Genomic DNA, 26,068 nt, shown 5'->3' with positions numbered 1-26,068 from the left:
CACTATATTTTCGCACTCATCAGAGCTGCGAAATTAAGTTGCAGCGAAATTTTACTCTGTGTGCTACTCACGAAACTAAATACTAGCGAAATATAAGTGTCCTAGGGTATGTTACACTATTGTGGTTGCTAGTTATTGTTATCAGTTAAAACTACAAGTTTTAACGTTACCGGTATTTTCAGTGCTACCCTGCTCATAGTTACAGCTTTTAATTCCAAGTAGATGAAAGAAACATTTAAGAATTTTCAACTTAGGTACACGGGGTAATACAGATTTGTTGAAGATCTTGACTATTAACTATTTAAGGATGTTAAAAAGTGTCATCAAGCTCGAGTCGAACAAAAATTTGTAGATGCCAAATCTTAAAGCTGCTAAAGCAAAGTCGATTTAAATTTTCAGCAATTTCATTTGCTTGAAATCGAGTTCATTTGCTTGAAATGAATTGTAATCCAAATTCATGAATCGAAAATTGTAAACTCTTTTTTCATGTCGTTTATTCCTTGTTTTAGTGTCGATGGTTTACTGATTTGTGGCTAATGCTATTTGACCTATTTACTCAAACACCAAGAGTACCTCGTGTGCTTTCGTTTATTTCTGGAAGTCCATTTCTTTTTTCCAAATATTCGTCCCCTTCAGAGTAGCACACCGATCGTTTCTTTTGACCCTTTTTCTGGTTCGTGGACATCATTGGTCGATAATATTCGCTCCAGGTGTGTGTAACTTCAGTCGGTACACAAGTGCCTGACAAGGTTCTTCGTAAAGATACTGTTGAATTCTTATGATCATATGTCTGAGAGTTTTTAGCTGGCTGTTGGCGGTCAACAAATATGGTTGCCTTTCTAAGTACGGTATCTGTGTGTGCTGATAGCAGCGGTGCACTCACATTGTTACTGCTGTAGGCCATTGAGCTGTGGTAAAAGTCATTAGGATTTGTTACAGTGTCTGCAAAATGCAGCCTTTTTGGTATTTTTGGCTGTGATAGTCGCGCTGACTCTGATAGTCGCGCTGACTCTGATAGTCGCGCTGACTCTGATAGTCGCGCTGACTCTGATAGCTGCGTTGACTCTGATAGCTGCGTTGACTTTGATAGCGGTGCTGACTTTGTGTGTCTCCTTAAAATAAAAAAGACATGTGCTTTGCTGATCACTCGAGCTGACTAGCTATTAGAACACTGGATCAAACGAATGTTCACGAAAAAATGTAAATATATAACACAAGGAATTGGCGACTCTTTTTCTAATGGTAATTAGAAAGATAGTAATGACAATTCTTAATTTTGTGTTGTGTAACTACTAGTGGACTGTGTAACTACTAGTGGACTGTGTAACTACTAGTGGACTGTGTAACTACCAGTGGACTGTGTAATTACTAGTGGACTGTGTAACTACTAGTGGACTGTGTAACTACTAGTGGACTGTGTAACTACTAGTGGACTGTGTAACTACTAGTGGACTGTGTAACTACTAGTGGACTGTGTAACTACTAGTGGACTGTGTAACTACTAGTGGACTGTGTAACTACTAGTGGACTGTGTAACTACTAGTGGACTGTGTAACTACTAGTAGACTGTGTAACTACTAGTAGACTGTGTAACTACTATTGGACTGTGTAACTACTAGTAGACTGTGTAACTACTAGTAGACAGCGGGTCTCTATAGATAGATCATTCAAGTTTGCGACTGCATGAGAAACACCCTTTCTCCTGTTTCGCAAATATCGAACAATTATTTGGTCTTACATTGAAAAATTGAAACTAAACTAGTCGAGTTTCGTTCCTTGTATTCGGCCCATTCAAGGCTGTCGGTAATTGAATGTAACAAATAATGTTGAATAGAAGGTGTATGTCGTTTAGTCTGAGGTATGCATAAGACTGCATAGACATTTAAAAAAAAGCATTTCGACTAATTGCAAATCTACATCATATTCCTGCATATATTATTCCAGTAAATGTTCCTTCCAAATCTTTGCATCTTCTTACTCTGCCTATGATAAATGCTTATTTTACTTCAATTAAAGGTTTCAAGATCTTTCATGGTTTGTGTCCTCGTTTTTAGATGACAGTTACAGGTTCTTAACTCATTTCAACTTACGTGATATGAACTAATTGCATACAATCACTAACAATTATTTTGAAAATATTATTGCCAGCTGATTTAACAATCTTCCACCTAATATCCGTTCTCTTAGCAGAGAAAGGCATTTTAAACACTATTTGTCAAACAATTTATTCGATTTGAATGGCTAACTGTTACCTTTTTTGTTTTTGTTTTACAATTGTTGTATGGCCTAATTTTAAAAACATTTCTGTTGTTGAAATGAAATTATTGCCAATAAATTACTACATATAAGGTAGTGGAGAAGGAAAAATACAAGTATCTCAAGTGCTGCAATACTAAATACATTATTATATTATTAAATACTAAACTATTTAAGGCTATTTTACCATTTTTTGTTCTGCAATTCATATGTAAAGCACTGCTCTAAATTCATTTGAGTGATACAAACTCAAAGCTGGACCATGTATATTGTAGTCAAGTTATTACTAGTTAATAAAGTCAAACAACTCGCTTTAATATCTAGTACTTCATCAGATATTAGCTTCAGCAGGTACTTTGTGTCTCTGCTAATATAGCTTTAGCGAAAGTTGCTTTCTCTCGGTGAATCTTTTAAATATTTACACAAAATTTAAATTGTATTTTTGATCACGTATTTCAACCTACCACACGTTTACTAATCACATCACAAAATGTTGAAACATTTTTCCTTATCCCAAACTTTCTCCTTTATGCATATGTGTTACAGGTTTCAAAATCCTGTGTAAATTATACCCAGAATATTTGTATACATCTCTCCGCACATGAAAACATCGTTTTTTATTTTGTGACACCAGCATACTGCATTCACCATCGTTTGTTTCAGTTTATCAACTTTCTCTTACTATAACCTTCAATTTGCTATCCCTACACCTCTACAATACTATAAGATTACCAACTTTTAAAACACTTTTGTTCAACTCACTCAATAATTCCTGATTTCTGTCTTTTCAGTTTTTGGCATTTAATAAAAATCATTTTGTTGATGACTACCAATGCCAATAGAAAGTTATGCATACATCAGCGTACTTTGTCATAAATTGCATTACATTGTGTCAGCATGATAAAACATTTCATGGCAGTTATTTTGACCAGTCCTTTACAGGAACTGTTCTACAAATCAGGAACTGTTCTACAGTTATAATTAACGATGTGAAACATTTAAAATGTAAAAAAAATTAATTTCAAGCATTTTCTTTCAATAGAAATGATTATGGTCCGATAAAAGTATACCGCATATATATAGATAAAGATGACAGGTAGGCAAATGTTTGAAGTAAAGTAGTGAGTTTGTGTCATATATTTATTCTAGCATGGTATTCATCTAATTGTGTGCTTGTTTGTATTAAGTTAATTGTGTGATGAATTGGCGCAATCCTACCACTGCTCATTTGTGATATTGCATCTAAATTAATTGATTTGGTAAGTTTAATGAAATATTTCGAATCTGAGTTAAAATATTCTATTTTGGAAGGAAGTAATTTTAATCTGGCAAACTGAAAAATGTGCCATAGAGGTTGTAATATTACATTAGTAAATGAGTGAACTGCAGTAACAGCCTCTTTGTGTAGAGAGCTGCTTGAGCTATCTCTCAATATATTCATCAGTTGAGTTTCTGATAGCATGATATGGGTTCATGCTATCTCTTGTCCAATGGCACTAACACAGTTTATAAGTTATCATCACATTATCTTTGACATGGTCTATAGACAAATGGGCTTTGCTTGTTTCAACTTACCGCCTTCAAAAATACGACTCTTGTCAGATAGATAGATAGATAGATAGATAGATAGATAGATAGACGGGTAGATAGACGGGTAGATAGACAGGTATATAGATAGACAGACAGATAGATAGACAGATAGATAGACAGATAGATAGACAGACAGATAGATAGACAGATAGATAGACAGATAGATAGATAAATAGACAGATAGATAGAGCAAAGCTAATGAATAGCGTTAGAGTTAAACAACAACATTGCTACACTAGTTATACTGTTTATAAAGGTTGAAGTATATCGTAGTCAGGTGATACAGGTGGTTGTATATGTGTCAGTCAGACTCGTAAAAGGGTGTATCATATAGTCAGGTGATGCAGGTGGTTGTATATGTGCCAGTCAGACTCGTAAAAGGGTGTACTGTGTTGTCAGGTGATGCAGGTGGTTGTATATGTGCCAGTCAGACTCGTAAAAGGGTGTATAGTACAGTCAGGTGATGCAGTTGGTTGTATATGTGTCAGTCAGACTCGTAAAAGGGTGTACTGTGTTGTCAAGTGATGCAGGTGGTTGTATATATGTGTGTAGCATGTTGTCAAGCTATACATATGGTAGACCATAATCCTAATATTGGCAGGATGCTATCTATCGAGATAATGCTTTAGTTAATCGGAACTTAATGAAATATTTAAACAGAGACTTATATGTGTATATATGTGTGTAACAAAATACTGTCAATAAAAATCAATAGATGATGCCTCGTTCGAAACTTCTGTTAAATTCTACTTTGTTTCTACTTATCTATTACTAAACCTTAACTTTACAACTGTCATCTTTGGTGTGAACAAATAGAATGTGAACACGTTTATAACAGTAGATAAATTTCTCCATTTTTCAACAAACTGTCAAAGGAGATTGTACAATTAAAAAATTATCAACACTTGCAAACATACTGTCTACACATAAACGAATGGCATCATTTTTCACACTTCAACTTCAATGAGTCTTTTGCTAGTTTTTGCTGATAATAATACAAGAAGTCGCATGTACAATACAATATTAATAGGTAAAAGCATCAGAGTAATACTCACAGTGATTGTGGACGTCGCGTGAATGCTACACAGAATATTCAGAGGCTGATAGAGAAAGATAGCGTAATGTTTGTTTCACTTGTGCTATTTGCTATCTGCTAACTGCAAACTAACACATCAAACATAGCAGCTATGATATTCACCATTGCAACTGGTAACAATGGCCACTCACCTCAGCTGAGTTAACTCTTGGAAGCAAATGCAAAGTGACACAACTTTACACTAAAACAAGCAATTTGATGTGTGCTTTAGGTAAACAGATTGAGGAGTAATTTGCAAGTCTTATGTAATTGAATAACCTCATTTCAACAGGATTGGGCACTTCAAGTACATAATTCAGATGATAGCCGATAGAATATATGGAATGCTCACTCTCTCTATGACTCTCTAGCTATCAAGTATTGAACATGTCCAAATACTCTTCAATTATCAGTTAATGGTTTTTAGGTGTCGATCTGAAGTTAAATCCTCGGTGTTTAGTTTCAAGTCAATAATTCATGAATTCTGCATTGAAATGTCAATCATTAACTAAATATTAAATATTATTGTGTTTTACTGAACTGGTAAGCAAACTTTTTCTCTCCTACAAATAAATTGTCGGCTCAAATATGTTGAAGATCTCTGGGGGAGGGAGATAAAATGGTTTAAACATTTTTTGTCACGTATGAGCCAGAAATATTTTGGTGGTTGTGTGATCTGCATCGGTTGTGTGTTTTAGGTTACAACGAAAGTTACACATCTATTATTTAAGGAAAGCAATGAAATGATGAAGCATTAACATATAATACTAACATATAATACTAACATATAATAATAGCATATAATATTAGCTATAATAATAGCTATAATAATAGCATATAATAATAGCATATAATAATAGCATATAATAATAGCATATAATAATAGCATATGAAAAATTATATTAATGAAGATACACTCACAAATTCATATTTCTAATCACATGCACATCAGCCACTGTTAGTATTAAATAAAGTTGTGGAAGCTGCCTCGGTCGCATCGCAAAAAAAAATGCTGCATATTTTAATTTCAAGGTAATGATTATTAAAAAAACTTGGCTAGTTTTAGTATTTTTTAAGACATGTAACTTTCTTAGGGCTACCTACATGTATATATATGTATGTATAAACCTAGTAATACCAAATATCTAGACATGCGATTATAAAAATGTTATGAGCGTGTAGCTCTTAGGCAGTCAGATGACTACATGGCGATACACCTGAGACTAGAATTGACTTACATGTTGATCATAGGCATTGAGAGGAGTCTTTGTTGCTCTATCCAGCTATTTCTGTAGGAAGATTCTCTCGCAGTTCTCTTCAATGTCATTCTGAAATGCATTTCATTAGTTCAGCTAAGTCTCCAGCAACATAATGATATGCTTATGCTCAGCCTATTATGTTATCTTACATTATGTCTTACATATTATCTTACATCTATTATGTCATACAAAGACTCCATTAGCTTGTATAGAAATATATATAGAACTATAGAGCTACTCAAAACAATAGATTATTTGCTTTCCCATAATTAGTATGAAGCCTCCTATTGTTTTAGAAGCGTCACTCGTTGTTCAAAGTGTAAATTAAATCTCATATGCTTTCATTAGCGATGCAACTGTGTGCGTAGCTGAGATTTATAAGCTTATGAGTAAGTCTGGGGTTATCTTTTTACGGAATATTTCAACTCAGAGTACCTTGCCTCGTAAATATCATCCTTTTTGGCTTACGTGTAAAGTTGGATTGCATCTTCTTTAACACCGCTACACTGTTTTAATTAAAAAATAAAGAGCTAAAATTATGTAGCATTCAAAAGACGCAAAACCAAAAATATTTTAGACTCTCATACTTGGTGTAAGAGTATGTATCTGTCATCATCTGTCTGTCTGTCCGTCTGTCCGTCTGTATGAGTTTGTCATCATATCAAATCTGTAATTTGTCAGTTCAAACTCTGTATTCATATGCAGTACATCTGTTGCTTGTTGAAAATTATATAATAATTATATAAGCTAATAATCAACAGAATGATGTTTTTCATTATGTGCCGAAAAATGAAGGAAGTGAAGAATGACAAGCTGCATCTCACTCTAATAATTACACAGAAGTCTCTAGCGGTTTGAAATATTTGGTGCTCAGAAGAGTCAGCGCTGTTACATATATCTTTTGCCTGTGTGTAACCAGTTTTCATCAATTTTGTAGCGAATGTGTTCTCAAGGGATACGGTGGAATTACAGAAAAAGGAATTTAAAGAATGGGGCCTCATGGCTGACTGGGATCACCCTTACATCACGTCTGATAGAGCGTTCATCGAGAATGAGCTAACTGTCTTCCAAAGACTCTATCATAAAGTAATTGCTGCTTGCATTTTATTCAGTTGCTTTTTATTTGGCAGTTTGAATTGACTGACAGTCTAAGTTACATAATAGTTTGAGTTATAAAATAGTTTTAGTTATACATTATTTTGAGTTATACGATAGTTTTAGTAATTCAATAGTTTGAGTTATATAATAGTTTGAGTTATACAATAATTTTAACCTATACAATAGTTTTAGTTATACAATAGTTTTAGTTATATAATAGTTCTAGTTATATAATAGTTTGAGTTATATGATAGGTTGAGTTATACAATAGTTTGAGTTATACAATAGTTTGAGTTATACAATAGTTTGAGTTATACAATAGGTTGAGTTATGCAATAACTTGAGTTACACAATAGTTTTAGTTATAATATAGTTTATGTTATATCATAGTTTGAGTTATAATATTGTTTGTACTCTAGTTTTTGTGCGAATGCTGATGACAGGGCCTGATATATGAAGACTACATGCCTATCTACTGGTCTCCTTCCTCTAAAACGGCACTTGCTGAAGCAGAGCTTGAGTATAACTCAGAACACAGAAGGTTTGTTAATAATAATAACAATAATAAAGAACACAACTTTGAACAGATTTGTAAGCTGGAGAAGTTTGTTTAGATTCCCTATTCATGCAGTACTTGAAAAAGTTAAGTTAGTCAAGATATACCCTCAAGTCCTTTATCAGCTGGATTATTAAGTCAGAGTTAACCAATATTTAAACATGAGCTTGTCTCATCTGTCTTGTGCATCCAATCCTTGAATTAATATCATTTTAACATGCAGATTTTTTAACGTAATATTTGAGCAAATATCTGTCTCAGTTTCAAAATTCAAAAATAGTTTCCTGCGTATGATGTCTAAAGGACCTGTAAATCATCAAGGCTTTGTAAATCGTTAGATATGTAAGTGTTGTCCTTTATATAGAATGGTTCAAATAATACTAAACAGTGTTTCATACCTTTTTAGTTTTAAAGTCATGGATCCCAAGAGGTTTAGTACGAGTAGTAGTAGTGGTAAAAAAGGAAGAAAGTACCAAGCTCTTTAGAATAAAAACAATAAATTAATGAACAATATGCACAAACTTTTTAGATTAATTATTTTAAAAATCTACAAAGCCACCTGGTGGTGATTGTAAGGAATAAAACATGAACGGTGTGAAGAAAAGAAAGTATAAGTGGTGGGAAGAGAGGAAAGTGTAAGTGGTGTGAAGAGAAGGGATATTATCACAAAGCAGTATATCTGGATGTCTGCTTCATTCAATGGACGGGTGGCAGTGAAATTATTTAGTAAAACCCATGGTTATTTTATTCAGTGCATTCAGCATTTATAAAGAATCTAAATTCTATTGTATTGAAATGTCGAAATCGTTGACCATTTGTTTGAACGCCGCTACCGCTTTGTCTTAGCCACTATTTGTCCTCAGTGCTCTGTTTTTCATTAGCAAAGCGCATATCTACATATCTTGCTAAACTATTGGTGATCTACAAATACTTGTGGATAAACCAGTGAAATGCGAACTAGATGAAACCATTTTGAATGAAGCCCAAACATAAGTATGGTTTTGTGTTTGTCCATCCATGAGCACCATGCCCAATATCAAAACATAAGTCTATAGTTACCACTCAGTTCCTTGATCTTTAGCCAAGGAACTGCTAGTTATCTATCATACAATAAACTGCTTTGGGGTGTAAGCTTGGAAGGTCATCATACTTGACCTGTATCCACATAATCATTTACCTTCTCAAAGGTTGCTGTTGTGCAAACAGATCTCATTTATGCATATTTAACCTGTTATCATTAACACAATTGTTTTCCGCCAACAATCGCATTACGAACTTGCCTTTAATGTGCAGTAGATGTTGACAACTACATGTATTTGTTTTTATGTTTCCATGGTATAATCATTTCTATATCAGCGAGGTCGTTGTTTGTCACATAATGTCTTAGTACGCCGTTATGTTAGCTAAGATTCGATTTACGTCATTTCTAACATCGTTACACGGAACGCTGGGCGTGTGCCATCTAGAAGATCTTTGTTAATTTATATAAATCTCATATGGCGAGTTTCAAATTTTAGATGAGCGTTGTTAAGGACATGAGGCTATTCTCACACATTGCAGGTCGATTCGCCTTGGCTTTCCTGTTGTCATAAAGTTGCACCATTGACTTTGCTATTTCATCGAATCCGAAAAAAAACTGTCTTTTATTTTATCTGGTTACAAGGGAAAAATGGAGTGTGCTTATTGTTTAAACTTATTGTTAGCCTCCTTTAAAAATTGTTAAAACTTTCTTATAGCCACAAGAGCACAGATATGCATGGCTTCTCTTCATATGAGGGTGAGCCACCTGTAGTTCATTCATTCTGGCCAGTGTTAAAAGCAAAACAGAAAGTTTGTTCACTTCAAACTGGTGCCCCAACCATAATATAATTGATTTGTGTTCCAGTCACCTGTTCCGAGTTGTCAACACGCTCAGCTGCCTTGTTATTGTTTTTAGTTGACATAAGCTGTTTTACCCTATTGATACATATGAATATTATGTATCAAAATTTCCTAAATAAAAAATGAACTTGTTGACTTGCAGTACACATTTATATAATAAACTATATTGTATTTGAGTTTACGTGTTCGTGTCTCTAGGACATATTCAAGGCCTATCTTGCTGTAACGATTATGTTTGGTTTAAAAGACGCCTATGCGCCTTCTGTTACACATTCCAAACTTAGCGCATATCTTGTTACTAGATAACCCTTTGCCGCATATTCCTTTTCAGTTATACGTATTCAAAAAGTTCGTAGGTTATCCAGTGTTCGTATCTTTGCTCATACGTGTCTTGTCTGGAGCTAATATCACTGCCGCCGTGAATGCATGAGTGTAGCAATTATTAGGTTGAAGTACAGTTGACCAAGTTGGCTGTATATACTGTATGTGTGTATGAAATGGAGATTGTTGTACATATAGCCATGAACGTTTGTCTCTTGGTTCATATTACTATTATTTCTATATCATTGCTGATTTCTTTAATCTTAAATAGCTTACACCTGAAGAGAATGTTCTGCAGTAGTTTCTACAGTAGTAATTGTGGTGCCCGTAAATTCTTAGTAACTGTTCTAAGTTTTCCTTATTTACAGTAGATCATTCTGATAACAGCTAAAATGACACTCGGCGTTTAATATCTTTTTATTTATATACATTTATAGAGTGACTTAAAATTGTCACTCAAAGTTCTGTTTCATACTTGGCTGAAGAGAGTGTGTGAACCCTTTCTAAAACCTCATCTGTTGCAACCATTCTGGAATATTATGTTTCATACTTGGCTGAGGAGGGTGTATGAGCTGCTCTTAAAAAACTCCTCTATTCCAACTGTCCTGAAGTATTCAATTTCGTATTAGGTTGAAAAATTGGTGTGGATTGCTCCTAAAAGCTCATCTATCCCAACTGTTGTGAAATACAGTTAATGCGTTCTGGGATAGATCTCGTATGTCAATGTGCTCGTATGTCAAAGCATTATTTTGTATATAAAGTAATCAAATACAAGTTAATTCGTTCTCATATTATAAAAAGTCATCTAAAACAGGATATTATGAGAGAAAACATGTTTTTAATTGTAATTCAGTACCTTAGCTCACAAAGCAAAACAATTATGTATTTAGTGGTTATGATCTGCAATAAAATGTTACATTATTATTTACAGTACTATTACTACGGAACTCCAGTAATAACAGTGCTGATACTACGGAACTTCGGTAGTAATAGTACTGATACTAAGGAACTCCAGTAGTAATAGTACTGTTACTGCGGAACTCCAGGAACTATTGGAGTTCTTACCTTCGAGAAGACGTAGTGGCTAACAGTGGTGTAAAAAAGACTTGACAGCAACCCGTTCGGTACACTAGACTTTTTGTGACGCTACGTAACATAAAATAAGCTTTGAATTTAACTTAAATGAATTTAGCTTACTCAAAACACACTTAAAACTAAATTTGAATTTTTGTAAAAAATTTGACTTCAGTTTTGTCATCATAATTTTTTATTATCTTTTCCGAGCCTGGCGCTTTTTGCCTGGCTTTCACTGTAACTTTTAGCCTGGCTTTCACTGTAACTTTTAGCCTGGCTTTCACTGTAACTTTTAGCCTGGCTTTCACTGTAACTTTTTGCCTGGCTTTCACTGTAACTTTTAGCCTGGCTTTCACTGTAACTTTTTGCCTGGCTTTCACTGTAACTTTTAGCCAATCTCATTAAAATTTTTCAAACTTTTGCAACAAGAAAGACCGATCGATGCTGTTCTTGAAAGCGGCCTCTCGCAAGCTTGGCCATTTAATGGTCATCGAGAACCAGCTCGTATGCTCGTATTTCAAAGGATTTTCGTACCTCAAGGCAGTAACTTGCTCGAACTTTTGCTTGCACTTTGATTTTCTCGTAAGTTTTTGCACTCGTATGTCGAGGTATGACAGTTATCTGCTTTGTACTACGTTGAGGAGGGTATGTGAATTGTTCCTACAAACTATTCTGTCTCAACTGTTCCAGAATATTCTTTGTATTTCCGTTTGATTAATTACACACTATATGAGAAATTAATGAATTTCAGTCAATCCATATATGTAAGGCTGCCACTGACCTCTCCACCAGATCAACTGAGAAGTTATATGCGTGCAGGCGAGACAGCAAATATTGTTATATGGACTACAACACCCTGGACTCTTCCAGCTAACAAGGCCGTGTGCTATTCGCCAGGATTACAGTGAGTTGATTCAGGATATTTTGTGTGTTTTTTGTATGATGTCAATATAAGGTTGGTTTATAACTAAGGGCAACTTTAGCCATGAAGTATTCAATAGTTGTGTTTTACATTCTGTCTGCACGGCATTGGCATAGCAGTCTGTATCTGCTGAGATGTATCCGCGGTGCCTGTAGGCTTATATATAGTAGTGTCAGCATTGACAGTTGCAGTAATTATCATATGGAGCGCTGACTTCCTGAAACTCAGGGTATTCCTAATTATATATTGTTCAACATTTCAGCAGTAGTTATAATGCACTGTATCAACAGCACTATACTAGCAGCATATATGCATACGGTTGAAAGAAAAGTGAAATTTGTGTTAAAAACCTTACAATCTGACACTTGTGATGTTGTACAACATGTCCATCCGCACATGTATACTTGTGATCGCCACTTGAAGGTACTAATTCAAATTTATTATATATTTGTGTGAGACTTAAAGTATTTACACTGACACATTAGCACAAGAGATTACAATAATTGTGTTTATTAAAGTTGTATTTCAGAAGATGCTTACCTAAGCATATTGGAGAGTAATTATTAGACAGTGCCAGTAAAATAAAAAGAGTTGTGCATCCTTTGTTTAATAATACGGGTGCAATTGAAAGAGAAGACAACCCATAATTCTGTGTAAATGTGGAATTACAAATTTACAAGACTTTGTAAACAGTAACAGGAAATTGCTAGCAGTACATCTATTCCCTGCTCACCAATTGACAATAAAGGCATTTACTGAATGTTCAATAAGTGGAATGTGAATATTGTTATGACAGAGCGCGGTGGCCTGGGCTGCGCCAATCGACCTTCTGGTCACCACCGTCACCGGGCCGAACCTTCCGATCACAGGAAAAATTTCGGTCTCCGTTGAGGACACCCAGACCACCGAGGAAACTGGTTAGAAGACCGAACGTAAAATACGAAGAAAAGTGGGCGGAGCCTAAAAAAGAAGAATACATACTGTATAGGGTATAAGGAGCAAGTTTTGATCGTTTTGGTAGAGCTGTACACGCACATTCTCTGCATGTTTGAATGTGGTTAATTGCCTGTCATACATGTATGCTTATGTATATTTATTAAATATATATCATCGGTGGTTAACACTCGGTGCTATTGCGCGACTGTCTTGTGGCGAGTAAAGGGAACCGGCAGTTTTCTTTACAATATTTATAATACGCTATTATTATGATGTGAGCATGATGTAGGTGTTATTATTCGGATGTCCTTGGAATATAATAAGAGTTAATCACCCTGCGATACTTGTAGGTATTGTCTGCTTAGACTAGCCGGAAGAAGTGAGCTACTGATCCTAGCTGAATCTCTTCTAGAGACTGTGGCTGATAAGCTTAACACCTCTTTAGACATCGTCTCAACATTTTCTGGTGCAGTATTATATGTCCTCTCTAGCTTTATATATATTCCTATCACAACAATCAAACCTTTGTACATATTAACTACCTGGTCTACACTACTTGTACACACTGTACAATAGATAACTTTTAAAAAAGGGACGAAATATGTTGACAAGATTAAATGCCAGAAAACAGATTTGTATTCTCAACATTGTTCAGTTTTTAAGCAGTATAAAAGTTTTATCTTAGCAGTTTAGTTTGATTTTCCATTAATGTCACCAAATTCTCTGTTTCGATTGCAAATCACCAGCTACCAAATATCCATAGCAAATGACGAGGCACGCGTGTTGTTCGGGAAAACAAAATATCTTTGTGGGCGAATTTGAAAGAATGAAATGTTTTTGGGAGAACTTCACTAGTCTCATGATGGGATGTGATATGACTGCTGATTTTCAAACTAGCAATAGGGATATGATGAACAGCTGCACTAGACTCAAATTATAGCAAACCTTGTTTTATTAGTAAACCTTCAAGTTTGATAATAATGAACCGGTGAATGTGTTGTTAGTAAAACTTGTTTCAATGATAAATATTAGACTCTCCTGATGAAAGAAAAACAAAGGGTAATAGTATGATGCTTGAAACTATTTCGTTTTTTGAGTTAATAGCTACATAGATATAACTACCATAATCGTGTTTGCTATTGACCTACGCAATTATATATTGTTGTACTAGGAACTTGTGTAAAGTTGTATTTCCCAGAACCATTTTCGCTAAGTGCGTAGACTTGGGTGCTGTCATAAATCCTTTAAATATGTACGAGTCTTGTCTATAAAACTATCCAGTACATCATCAATAGAACTATCTAGCATCAAATTTCATTTTCAAATATGTAAAAACGCTTTAAAGTGGTTGCTGAAGGCTACAACGTTAGCCAGTGAGTACAGGCTAAAGATTTGAATTTTAGGTGGGTCTTTGGCGGGACTGTCCTATCACCACCCGATATATGAAGGCAAACGTTGTCCCTTGCTCCCTGCAGAGCACGTCACTTCAGACGTTGGTACAGGTTTGGTGCACACCGCGCCAGCCCATGGCCATGACGACTTCAAGGTCGCTCTTAAACATGGTCTCAGCAAGGTGTCTACATTTTCCCTAGTTGTGATCACTGCTTTACAATACCTCTAAAGCAGTGATCTGGGGATTACATTGAATGTAAAATGATATGCGAGTCTCTTCACTAACTGACAGCATTTCTGTTGATTGTTTTAACTCACTGCTTTAGAGGTAGCGTTGTTTATAAGCCTAAAAGCTTGTTCTTAAAAGAGCTAAAGATTATGTTTTCTCTTGAATTTTCGATTTCTGTGAAATTCTCCAATTTCTTATGAAAAGTCTGTGACATATAAAGTATTTTACTTGCTACGATTCCATCTTAGGTACTTAGGCTATGCTAATAGAGTTTGATGCTGCCCTCATGCTATGTATAGTAAATGAGACCAGAAGAATGAATGTGACGGTAGCATGTTATTCTAATTTACGTTAATGGAGAGGCTTTTATTGTTCAGTAAGTAAGAAGTTTGTTTTACAAGTTCATTAAATTGGAAACGGGAATATTTTAGATTGTCTGTCTTTTAATCGCTTTTGGCTTGTGAAACTGCTGAAGAACTCAAAATATGAAGGCTAGTCTCTCTTGATTTGGAGAGTTGGCTCATGTAAACTAAGATCTACTCAAGGCACATAAGTTGCTTCCACAGGCTAGATTTAGTAGCAACAGTTACTATGTATGGTTAGTTGTACACAATTCTATGGTTTGTTTATCCCAGGAATGTATGGTGGATGGAAATGGAAAGTACACATTGGAAGCTGGGGAAGAATTTGAAGCTAAGCATGTATTTGATGAAGGAAACAGCATAGGTAGGTAGCGGACAGGCTGGAGAATTTTATATTAAACATCTATTGTCTACTTGCCAACATTTGGTCACATTCGTCAATTTCTGTTCAAGATGAACTCACACAAAACCTTTGTTGATTTCATCAGAAAGTATCGGCATTTTTCTATCATTTGCGATTGTTTTTTAAATTTGATGTGGTCTGATTGCTAGGATGTTTCAAGATTATTATCGACAAAACTTGGTCGCAGTTAAAACGCTCAGATCATGACGATTATGACATATATAGTTGCAAAGAGACGTGTAACGCTTCAACATGAACGCAATACTTGGTATCAACTATCTCAACTATAATAACTAGTGACATCATTTTGCACAAATTTTTCTTCTGAGCGTTTCAACTGTGATCAAGTTTTGTTTATTTTAATCGTGAAGCATTCTAGCTGTCAGATTACCTCAAACATCAAAAACAATCTCAAATGATAGAAAAATACTGATACTTTCTGATGAAATCTACAAAAATTCTGTGCATGTTCATCTTTAAGGCCCTGAATAGGAGCCAATAGGATGTCAAAGATTGTCAAAGATGAAATTCAAACATGTTTTGTATCCAGTTGGTGCGACCATAGATTGGCACTGATTATTTTATGTAAAACTAAGGTATTTCGTTACTGAAAATCTTTTTGTTTTAAGATTGATATATTTCTGTTAAGTGTTATTTGTAGCCATACTGATGAACTCGGACCTACATCCACTAGCTATAACGTGCTCTTCCTCTAAGAGAGTTAACAATAATAACAAACGTCGCTCATTAAGGTTTGATTTCCAATGAGTCGGTCAATGTTGCTAGCAAGCCAAGGTTATATTGGATTAGTTCACTATTCCTAGTATTTTATTGAACACTAGTGTTCAGAGTTGTCTTTTCTTGCTTTCGGTCATCAAATTTTGAGAAATTCAACGCTCATATTACATTGGTAGACACTAACTTAGGAGATGTCTGTTCACCTGAAAGTAAACCGACAATAATTTGCTGCTTGTTTTATATCAGTCAACACCAATATTAGTAGTTGTCTGCTCTTATTACAGTTCAGCAACGATTGGGAGAGAGGCTGCTCTACAGTGAGGAGTACATACACAAGTATCCATATGACTGGCGGAGCAAACAACCTGTCATCATTCGGGCCAGTCGCCAGTGGTTCATAGACACAAAGAAATTGATAGGCCCAGCGCTTGTAAGTAGGTTCGATGTCTGTGTCAGTATATCTTGATCATTTTTGTGAAGGTAGTTGGTGCTATATATTATATAAAACCAACTTATCTTGTGAAGGTTAGGAATCAGAGTTTTGTTGAAAACATGTCTTAAAGGCCTTCCTCTCAATGGCATTAACAAACATCTCAATATAGATTTGTACATCTATTGTAAATGAATGCACACAACTGACAAAGGCGATATTAAATAGTTTACTTAATTGTCTAAAATCAAAATTATTTCAATTAGTACGTTTATTTGTGTTTTTACGACTTCTATCATTTGCTAAATACGTTTTTATAAATTAGCAAAAGTAAATGTTTACAGATCATTTAGCACTTATGTCGTGGTCAGCAGGTGACACGGCATAAGTGTCACCTGCCGGCATAAGTGTCATCTGCCGACATAAGTGCCACCTGTTGACATAAGTGTCATCTGCCGACATAAGTGTCACCTGCCGACAAGTGTCACATGCCGACATGAGTGTCACCTGCCGACATAAGTGTCATCTGCCAACATAAGTGTCATCTGCCGACATAAGTGTCACCTGCCGACATAAGTGTCACATGCCGACATAAGTGTCACCTGCCGACATAAGTGTCACATGCCGACATAAGTGTCACCTGCCGACATAAGTGTCATTTGTCGACATAAGTGTCATCTGCCGACATAAGTGTTATCTGCCGACATAAGTGTCATCTACCGACATAAGTGTCACCTGTTGATATAAGTGTCACCTGCCAACACTTATGTCGGCAGGTGAGTGACAACATAAGTCACTCATCTGATGTGACTTCTGTTCACTCACCTGAGTGAACATAAGTCACATCAGGTGACTTATGTGACAACAGGTGACTTATCAACAGGTGACAACAGGTTTCTCTGTTTTAGCTATCACTTGTAATTCATTATTAATTTTGACATGTTCTATTTTTATTTTAATATTCGTATGCTTACTCTTATTCTCTATAATGTTTTTACAACATAAAAACCAGTCATAAGTGAGCTTGGCATGACCATGCTTGTTCGTCTGCCGTATGACATTCGGAGAGTAAATCATTTTCTTTTTATGAAATGAGATATGAGTAGTTCATATAGCTTACAAACTAAACAAAAGGATGTGATATTTCTAGAAGCTTCTGAGCCTTATACGTCCCATAAATAACATTGTATATAAATTATATGTCCCATAAATAACATTGTATATAAATTATATGTCCCATAAATAACATTGTAAATAAATTTGTGGAGGCTCTGGCAGCTAGCATTAGCCGTCACTCCAACACGTTTACCTTCAAATTTTTTCCAGTATTGTTAGTTAATTTTTCAAATTTTAAATTTACAAAATTTAGTTTTGGCAGATCAGATTTGAGCTTGAAAATGTCACGAAACCTACCAAATGATACATGCTTAAAGAGTAAGTTCTCTGCTGTAATTTTCCATCTGTATAAGATATGATGTCAGTCATCAAGTTAGCTGATGTCAGTCATCAAGTTAGCTGAAGTCAGTCATCAAGTTAGCTGATGTCAGTCATCAAGTTAGCTGATGTCAGTCATCAAGTTAGCTGATGTCAGTCATCAAGTTAGCTGATATCAGTCATCAAATTAGCTGATGTCAGTCATCAAGTTAGCTGATGTCAGTCATCAAGTTAGCTGATGTCAGTCATCAAGTTAGCTGAAGTCAGTCATCAAATTAGCTGATGTCAGTCATCAAGTTAGCTGATGTCAGTCATCAAGTTAGCTGATGTCAGTCATCAAGTTAGCTGATGTCAGTCATCAAGTTAGCTGAAGTCAGTCATCAAATTAGCTGATGTCAGTCATCAAGTTAGCTGATGTCAGTCATCAAGTTAGCTGATGTCAGTCATCAAGTTAGCTGAAGTCAGTCATCAAATTAGCTGAAGTCAGTCATCAAGTTAGCTGATGTCAGTCATCAAGTTAGCTGATGTCAGTCATCAAGTTAGCTGATGTCAGTCATCAAGTTAGCTGATGTCAGTCATCAAGTTAGCTGAAGTCAGTCATCAATTTAGCTGATGCCATATTTAAATTAACTGAATAATTGCTAAAATTCTTTCACGTCAGAAAAACTAAATGTCTGCTGTAAAATTATCAGACAACCCGATGACCTTGAACTTGACCAGTACAGGATATTTTATTCTTTTTAGCCTGGACTAATAACATGTTCTTGTTGTTCGTATTAATTTGGTAGATTATGTTAAACAGGATAGCATCATCACACTTGGCTGTTTAACCTCATTAAGAGTTTACAAAAGTAGCACTGAAGCTGGTTCAATTGTGCTAGTTGTAAAATTGACTAACAGTTGAAATGAATCATTCATAAGTTTTCTATTTTCATATAAGAGCAATGTATTGGCATGCTTATAACTATGGCAATCATACTCCTTGTCTGTAGCAGTTGGGAAAGTCTACTCATATGTTTTTACACGAATGATGAATGTGTTTATTTAAAACTTTTAGAAAGCTCTGGAAGGTGTGGAAGTGTCCCCTCCTGTGTACAAGTCTCCCTTATGCGAGTCTATTAGCCAGAGACCCTACTGGTGCATCTCTAGACAGCGAGCTTGGGGTGTCCCTATACCGGTCTTCCAGGATGAGCATGGCAATTCTTATGTACACAGGTTAGATACTCCATCTCTCAACTCATCCGCTGAAAAATACAAATAGGACTCGGTAACCAGGAACAGAGATCATGTGTTAAATTAGGAAGTGAAAAATCAATTCCACAAGGTTAGCCTTGCTTCTAAGCTTCTGCTAGCTAGGTAGTATGTTGATGCCATTGTGTTTGACTGTGGAAAAGGAAATAGTCTAGAGTAAACATAAGTTTTGAAAGATAGTTCTGTGATTTGTGATCAGATTAGTAGTACCATTGTCAGTCTATAGCTCTATGGTTTGGGAGTTTTATTCATAGAATCTTCTCTCCTAGTTCTTCCTTATCTAATTATAATTGTTCACTTTCTGAATGTTTGTAACAAGTAGATATCTACATGCAATGTAATTTGTCTTTATGAAGATAGCTTGAGATTTCTTTGTTGTTAATAATCTATTAATCCCTCAGAGGTGCTTAAAATATGTTTATAGCCAGAGTTTCGACCACTAGACCATGTGTATGACCATTAGTGGAGGTTTGACTGTATGTGTTGTATGACCATTAGTGGAGGTTTGACTGTATGTATTGTATGATCATAAGTAGAGGTTTGACTGTATGTAGTGTATGATCATAAGTAGAGGTTTGACTGTATGTATTGTATGATCATAAGTAGAGGTTTGACTGTATGTGTTGTGCGATCATAAGTAGAGGTTTGACTGTATGTATTGTATGATCATAAGTAGAGGTTTGACTGTATGTATTGTATGATCATAAGTAGAGGTTGGACTGTATGTGTTGTACGATCATAAGTTGAGGTTTGACTGTATGTATTGTATGATCATAAGTAGAGGTTTGACTGTATGTATTGTATGATCATAAGTAGAGGTTTGACTGTATGTGTTGTGCGATCATAAGTAGAGGTTTGACTGTATGTATTGTATGATCATAAGTAGAGGTTTGACTGTATGTATTGTATGATCATAAGTAGAGGTTGGACTGTATGTGTTGTACGATCATAAGTTGAGGTTTGACTGTATGTATTGTATGATCATAAGTAGAGGTATGACTATATGTATTGTATGACTATGAGTTGAGGTTTGACTGTATGTAGTGTATGATCATAAGTAGAGGTTGGACTGTATGTATTGTATGATCATGAGTAGAGATTTGATTGTATGTAATGTATGATCATAAGTAGATGTTTGACTGTATGTATTGTATGATCATAAGTAGAGGTTTGACTGTATGTATTGTATAATCATAAGTAGAGGTTTGACTGTATGTAATGTATGATCATAAGTAGAGATTTGACTGTATGTATTGTATGATCATAAGTAGAGGTTTGACTCTATGTATTGTATGTATGACCATAAGTAGAGGTTTGACTGTATGTAGTGTATGATCATAAGTAGAGGTTTGACTGTATGTAGTGTATGACCATAAGTTGAGGTTTGACTGTATGTATTGTATGATCATAAGTAGAGGTTTGACTGTACCCTAGGACACTTATATTTCGCTAGTATTTAGTTTCGTGAGTACCACACAGAGTAAAATTTCGCTGCAACTTAATTTCGTGGCTCTGATGAGTGCGAAAATATAGTGGTGTGAAAATAAATGCAGTGGAAAAAACATTACATTCCTCAGGTCCAGTTCACTAATAAGAAAAAAATTCAATTTGGGAATAGTTCGTATTTGTAAACCACAGGTTGAAATGTGTGGGTGAGATCGGCAATTCAATTTGATCACTTGCTGCCATTTGTTTCTTAGACTATCAATGATGTCTAGGTCCCTCCTGCCGTGACTTTCACACTCTAATCCCAAGAAGAAGAAAATAGATAGGTAACAACCAACTTCACAACCAAAACTGTATAACCCTTACGTTGCCATAAACGCATTTATGCGTTTTCTAGGGGTCACTGACATAAACGCATTTTCTGACTTTCTCAGCAATTGTCTGGTAACCTGATTTTATTATTTGTTGACCACATAACCCACGGTCTTTAAGTGTTTTATGAAATTGACTGTGTTGTCCGAAGATTTCTCTATAAAATCAGCCTAAAACAACGAAGCAATTTTAAACTTTTGTTTGAGAATTTCTAATCTAAAAACGAACATTTTTCTGTGAGTTCATTAACTACCCCGCGCGAGTCATAAAACAGGTAATTAGTTGTTGATGACATAATAGCCAGTTTAGATTTTCGTGATTGTACAGATAATTAAAGTAGAACTTGAAAAATACTGTATACATATCATGAAGCAATATCGGCAATTTCGGTAAAATGGCTGGCACTAGGCCGGTAACGAATTTGTACATGATTGGCAGTGAAAGAGATAATGTGGTTAGACCTGATGAGGGTTGATATTGTTTTTGGATGGTAATAAAATTCATCACTGCAATAATTATTCTTCAATTTTACGACTTCACCTACCAGACTTTCATTCTCACCAGTTACAAATTCGGTGACTAAACTGATATTGCTTTGCCATGCTGCTCAGTTGGCGTATTAGCTATAATGAGTTTACCAGAAATTTCCCATTTATCCTAACCACAGACAAAAGTTGCCTGCATTTCTAATATTACGATTTTATTGTGGATATCAATGAACAAAGCTATTTAACTTCGCGTTTTCGCTCGTTCGTTATGATAGTTTAGTTTCGCTCATTAAATTTTCGCGAAAGGATTACACCGCGAAAACGCGAAAGTTAGATGCCGCGAATACATAAGTGTCCTAGGGTATGTAGTGTATGACCATAAGTTGAGGTTTGACTGTATGTATTGTATGATCATAAGTAGAGGTTTGACTGTATGTATTGTACGATCATAAGTAGAGGTTTGACTGTGTGTATTGTATGATCATAAGTAGAAGTTTGACTGTATGTATTGTATGATCATAAGTTGGGGTTTGATTGTATGTATTGTATGATCATAAGTAGAGGTTTGACTGTATGTAGTGTATGATCTTAAGTAGAGGTTTGACTGTATGTATTGTATGACTATAAGTAGAGGTTTGACTGTATGTATTGTATGACTATAAGTAGAGGTTTGACTGTACTTAATATGCATAGGGCTATAACAGACCATCTTCGACAGCTCATTATTAATCATGGACCAGACATCTGGTGGGAGGCTGATGACACAACTCTTCTTCCTGACCATATTAGACACGAGGTTGGTCTTTCATTCTTTCATTCATAGAGGAAGACGAAGAATCCCTACTCGTAATTTGACCCGATTTGCTTCTCTGGTTTTCAATTAGTGGTTTTATTTTCCACATGTCGTTTTTAGCCACATTCACAGTATTTTGGAGTAATATAAAATAGAGTAAAATGTAAAAGGTCCTTCAAGGCACCGTTAAATATTGTCTAAATTTGGGATTGTCTTCTCTGGGGGTAGTTAGTTACCTATGAGTTTTGGTCTCAAAATGGTATACCGGTATCATGGTGGCTGTGATAAACTTTTCTATAGAATTTGTTGTAGTTCATGCGCCGCATATCATTGTCTGGCTATAGTCAGGCTCGGCCTCTACAACCAACATCATTACTTGACCTCATTACTTAACCCCATTACTTAACCCCATTACTTGACCCCATTACTTAATCCCGTTACATAAAACCATTGCTTAACCCCATTATTATTTGATCCCATTACTTAACCCCATTACTTAACCCCATTACTTGACCCCATTATTTGACCCCATTATTTGACCCCATTACTTGCCAGTGATTCATGTTGTAACTGAGTATATCTCAGGCTATTCTGTGAGTCTTCCTGACTTCACCGCTGCCGTCTAACCGTGTTGACTTTGTTGAATGAAATTTTGTCAAGGTGTTTATAAAATTAATTGCACTAGATATGATAATCAAAAGAATTCATGAGCTCATTTGTTTTACAAAAAAATTCAGATATTCTCAAATTTCTTTGCATTCTTTATATCTCTATTTTTCAAAGTATGTCATCTGTCTTCTGTCTGCATTCCGGCTATAGATCTTAAAATCTTGATTTGAAATTCCGCATTCTGATGGATGTGAACTCACGACGAATTTCATCGACAAGTTTCTGATCCAGACGCTCTACCACTAAGCTAGAACACCATAGTGATCAGACAGGTTTTCATAGAACGGATTCTCTATGCGCGTGCTCATTATTTTAACCTTGCATCTACGAGTTACGATGTTTCTGTTTAAAAATATTTTAGGATTTAGTATATGCAACGCGATGCTTATTCATCTTTTTTTGTTAGGGCTAACTTATTCGGCCCCACGATATCGACAATAATTTGTTTCGAACTTAAAATTTGGCGATTTGTGTACTGAATATATATGGTGGAACTTCAGCTCTTGGACGCTTCGGTTCTCGAGCAACTCGGTTATCAACCAAAGATTTTGAGATTTGTTCGTCTCGGATCTCGAACATAAATTCGAGAGCACGCGTATTGAAATTGGAACAGCTCCGGGAACAGCATGCAAACATTCGTTAACAAACGGAGAAGCAGGTTACGCTTCATAAATTCTTTACACAAAGGGAGGAACCATCTGGGACGAAGAGATTTACCGAATAGATTTGTTAGAGAGACAACACCTCCAGTCGAGTTACCCTAAATTGTTTTGGAGGAGGATTCTCCTTCAAAGATGGGAAGTAAACATGCCATTGCTGTTTATATTTTTCTTTTCTCACAATTTTTGATGTAACCAATCCGTTGCATTTCTTTGCTGTTTCATTATCAATTTCTGCAATTGTTGTCATTGTATCTTAACCTTCAATGTTTTTGTTGTTTTAAGAGCAAAACATACAGAATGTTTACTTTTGTTTTCTTTTTCCATCATAAATAGAAAAACTTTTATTAAAAAATTAAACACGGTCTATATCTACCCGTTTGTATTTATAGTATGCAATATACAGTACAGTTTATGGTGTAAAATGTAAAATACTTTACCGAAGTTTATTTCTCGTCTTGGAATGGATTAAAATTCACTTTCATTCGTTCTAATGGGAAAAATCATTTCGGATCTCGAACAACTCGGTTTTCGAACCGAGGTTCCACTGTACTTTATTAAAAGATTTACGTCGCTAAAAATTATGAAATTTTAAATTTGCAGTGGTTTGAAAACACTTACAATTGTTTTATTTATTTTTAATTTATGTCTTTCACAAAACTTTTTTTTCGTGATATGAAATTTGAAAGTTACAGTGGTTTGACAAAGTTTGAAAACCTTTACAGCTGTTTTTATTTTCTCTTAATTTATTTCAACTACACAAAATACTTTTCTCTCATGATATGTTGTTTGAAAGTTAGAATGGCAAATGTTGTTATATGTTAAATACAAATCAATTTTCTGTTCAAATAATTTTTACTACCCGGACAATGCCAGCATACTAGCTGGCGCTTTTATTACTCGGGCAACGCCATGTACTAGCTGCTAGCGCAGCTAGTACATGTATATTATAAGTCTTGGATTTATGGTTGGTCTAAAGAGATAAGATAATTCTCAAAATGGCTGTATGATCGTTGGTGTTTTGACCATGCTGGATACAGAATATATGCAATTGTCTGCTCTTGTCAATCTCTTTTAGAATTACCATTGTGTTACAGTCAGGAATAGCGAGTGATCTTAAACTCACGCGGGGCAGGGATATTCTTGACATATGGTTTGACAGTGGTGTCACTTGGTCATCCGTTCTTGGTGACCGACCAGCTGATCTATATATAGAAGGAGTAGATCAGATCAGAGGCTGGTTCCAGTCATCTCTCCTCACCTGTGTGGCAATTAATGGGCGTGCCCCTTATAAGTAAGTCAGGACTAGGTAATAGATGATCTTTTGTGTGCCTACATCTGTTTTAAGTTATACATGTACCATATTTTTGGTACATAAAAGGCACACTTGAAAGCCTAAAATTAAAAAAAATCTATTGTGTGCCCTTTACTACGGTGCGCCTTGCATGTGGACTAAGTTCTAAAATCTGTCATGAGCCTTTGGTAAGTGTGCTACAGTCACCGCTCCGCTGACCATTTTTCGTTCAAACAACAAAAACTTTAGGTATACAGCAAGTAGTATACAACAAACGCTAAGTATACAGGAAAGGTGTGCTGGTAATTGCTATTTACTTGTTTGGGAACTCCCTAATATGGCATCAGTAAAATCATATGCCTATGAGGCTCAGTTTAAACTGGAAGGCAGTGGCGGGCAAGCTACCCAGCCATATGCGGGTGGATTGTGGATGCATGGGTTAAGGTAAAGTCAACCTCTATTGGTAGAGCTGTTGAGAAAGCCGGCATCAATGTTGAACTTCAACCGCCTGGCGAGTATGTTTTGGACGATGACTCCTAGGAAAGATCTGGAATGTTTGGAAGTGAAATAGCTCAGCTGTTCAATTCGGATACCGACGATGAAAACTTTGAGAGTTTGGTTAAAGAAGAGTTAATATTTTATTCACTAAGTTAAGTTCACTGATTTGCCTTTGTTGTTGTCTTTTAAATATGTTTTGAGTTGCGTCTTACAATATGATTTGCTTTACAAATTGGTTCGGCACAAAAACGACCACAGAATTTTGGCTGCACCCTACGCTACGGTGCGCCCTACGATACGGTGCGCCCTATGATACAGCCGCCCTATGATACAGTGCGCCCTACGATACAGTGTGCCCTATGATATGGTGTGCCCTATTGTGTGGAAAATACGGTAATTGTAAGTGTTTGTCTGCACTTCAAAGTATCCATTATTAGGGTGGATTATTCTATAGTTACTAGAGTTTCTTTTTTAAGTTGAAAACTTTTTAAAAGTCTTTTCAAACTTTGTCGCTTCAGATCAGCGTATAAATAAAAATCTTCAGTAACATTTTCCCAGTGTCTCTGACAGGCTCTTTTAGTTAATCAAAGCTGTGTATAGCCAAAAGCTGTTTATCTACAAAGTTCTTCCTCATTTATTTCT

The 26,068-nt window shown here is 35.5% G+C and overlaps 1 protein-coding gene across 2 annotated transcripts in view; it reads left to right on the top strand.

Moving 5' to 3' along the window:
• LOC137394952 (isoleucine--tRNA ligase, mitochondrial-like) overlaps nt 1–26,068 on the top strand; it is a 47,639-nt gene that overhangs the window by 10,221 nt on the left and 11,350 nt on the right. The window contains exons 4-13 of one of the 2 annotated variants that reach the window (XM_068081727.1): nt 7,118–7,266; nt 7,722–7,819; nt 11,862–12,014; nt 13,319–13,434; nt 14,372–14,541; nt 15,225–15,315; nt 16,377–16,522; nt 19,014–19,171; nt 22,207–22,309; nt 24,732–24,928. In XM_068081727.1, the coding sequence (XP_067937828.1) occupies nt 7,118–7,266; nt 7,722–7,819; nt 11,862–12,014; nt 13,319–13,434; nt 14,372–14,541; nt 15,225–15,315; nt 16,377–16,522; nt 19,014–19,171; nt 22,207–22,309; nt 24,732–24,928 (1,381 nt within the window). Of the gene's footprint in view, nt 1–7,117; nt 7,267–7,697; nt 7,820–11,861; nt 12,015–13,318; nt 13,435–14,371; nt 14,542–15,224; nt 15,316–16,376; nt 16,523–19,013; nt 19,172–22,206; nt 22,310–24,731; nt 24,929–26,068 lie in introns of those variants that run through there. The other variant, XM_068081728.1, reaches the window with a different exon arrangement.

This window comes from Watersipora subatra, chromosome 4, assembly GCF_963576615.1.
Source record: "Watersipora subatra chromosome 4, tzWatSuba1.1, whole genome shotgun sequence".
Classification (NCBI taxonomy): domain Eukaryota; kingdom Metazoa; phylum Bryozoa; class Gymnolaemata; order Cheilostomatida; family Watersiporidae; genus Watersipora; species Watersipora subatra.
This window is presented reverse-complemented; position numbering and strand designations above follow the sequence as displayed.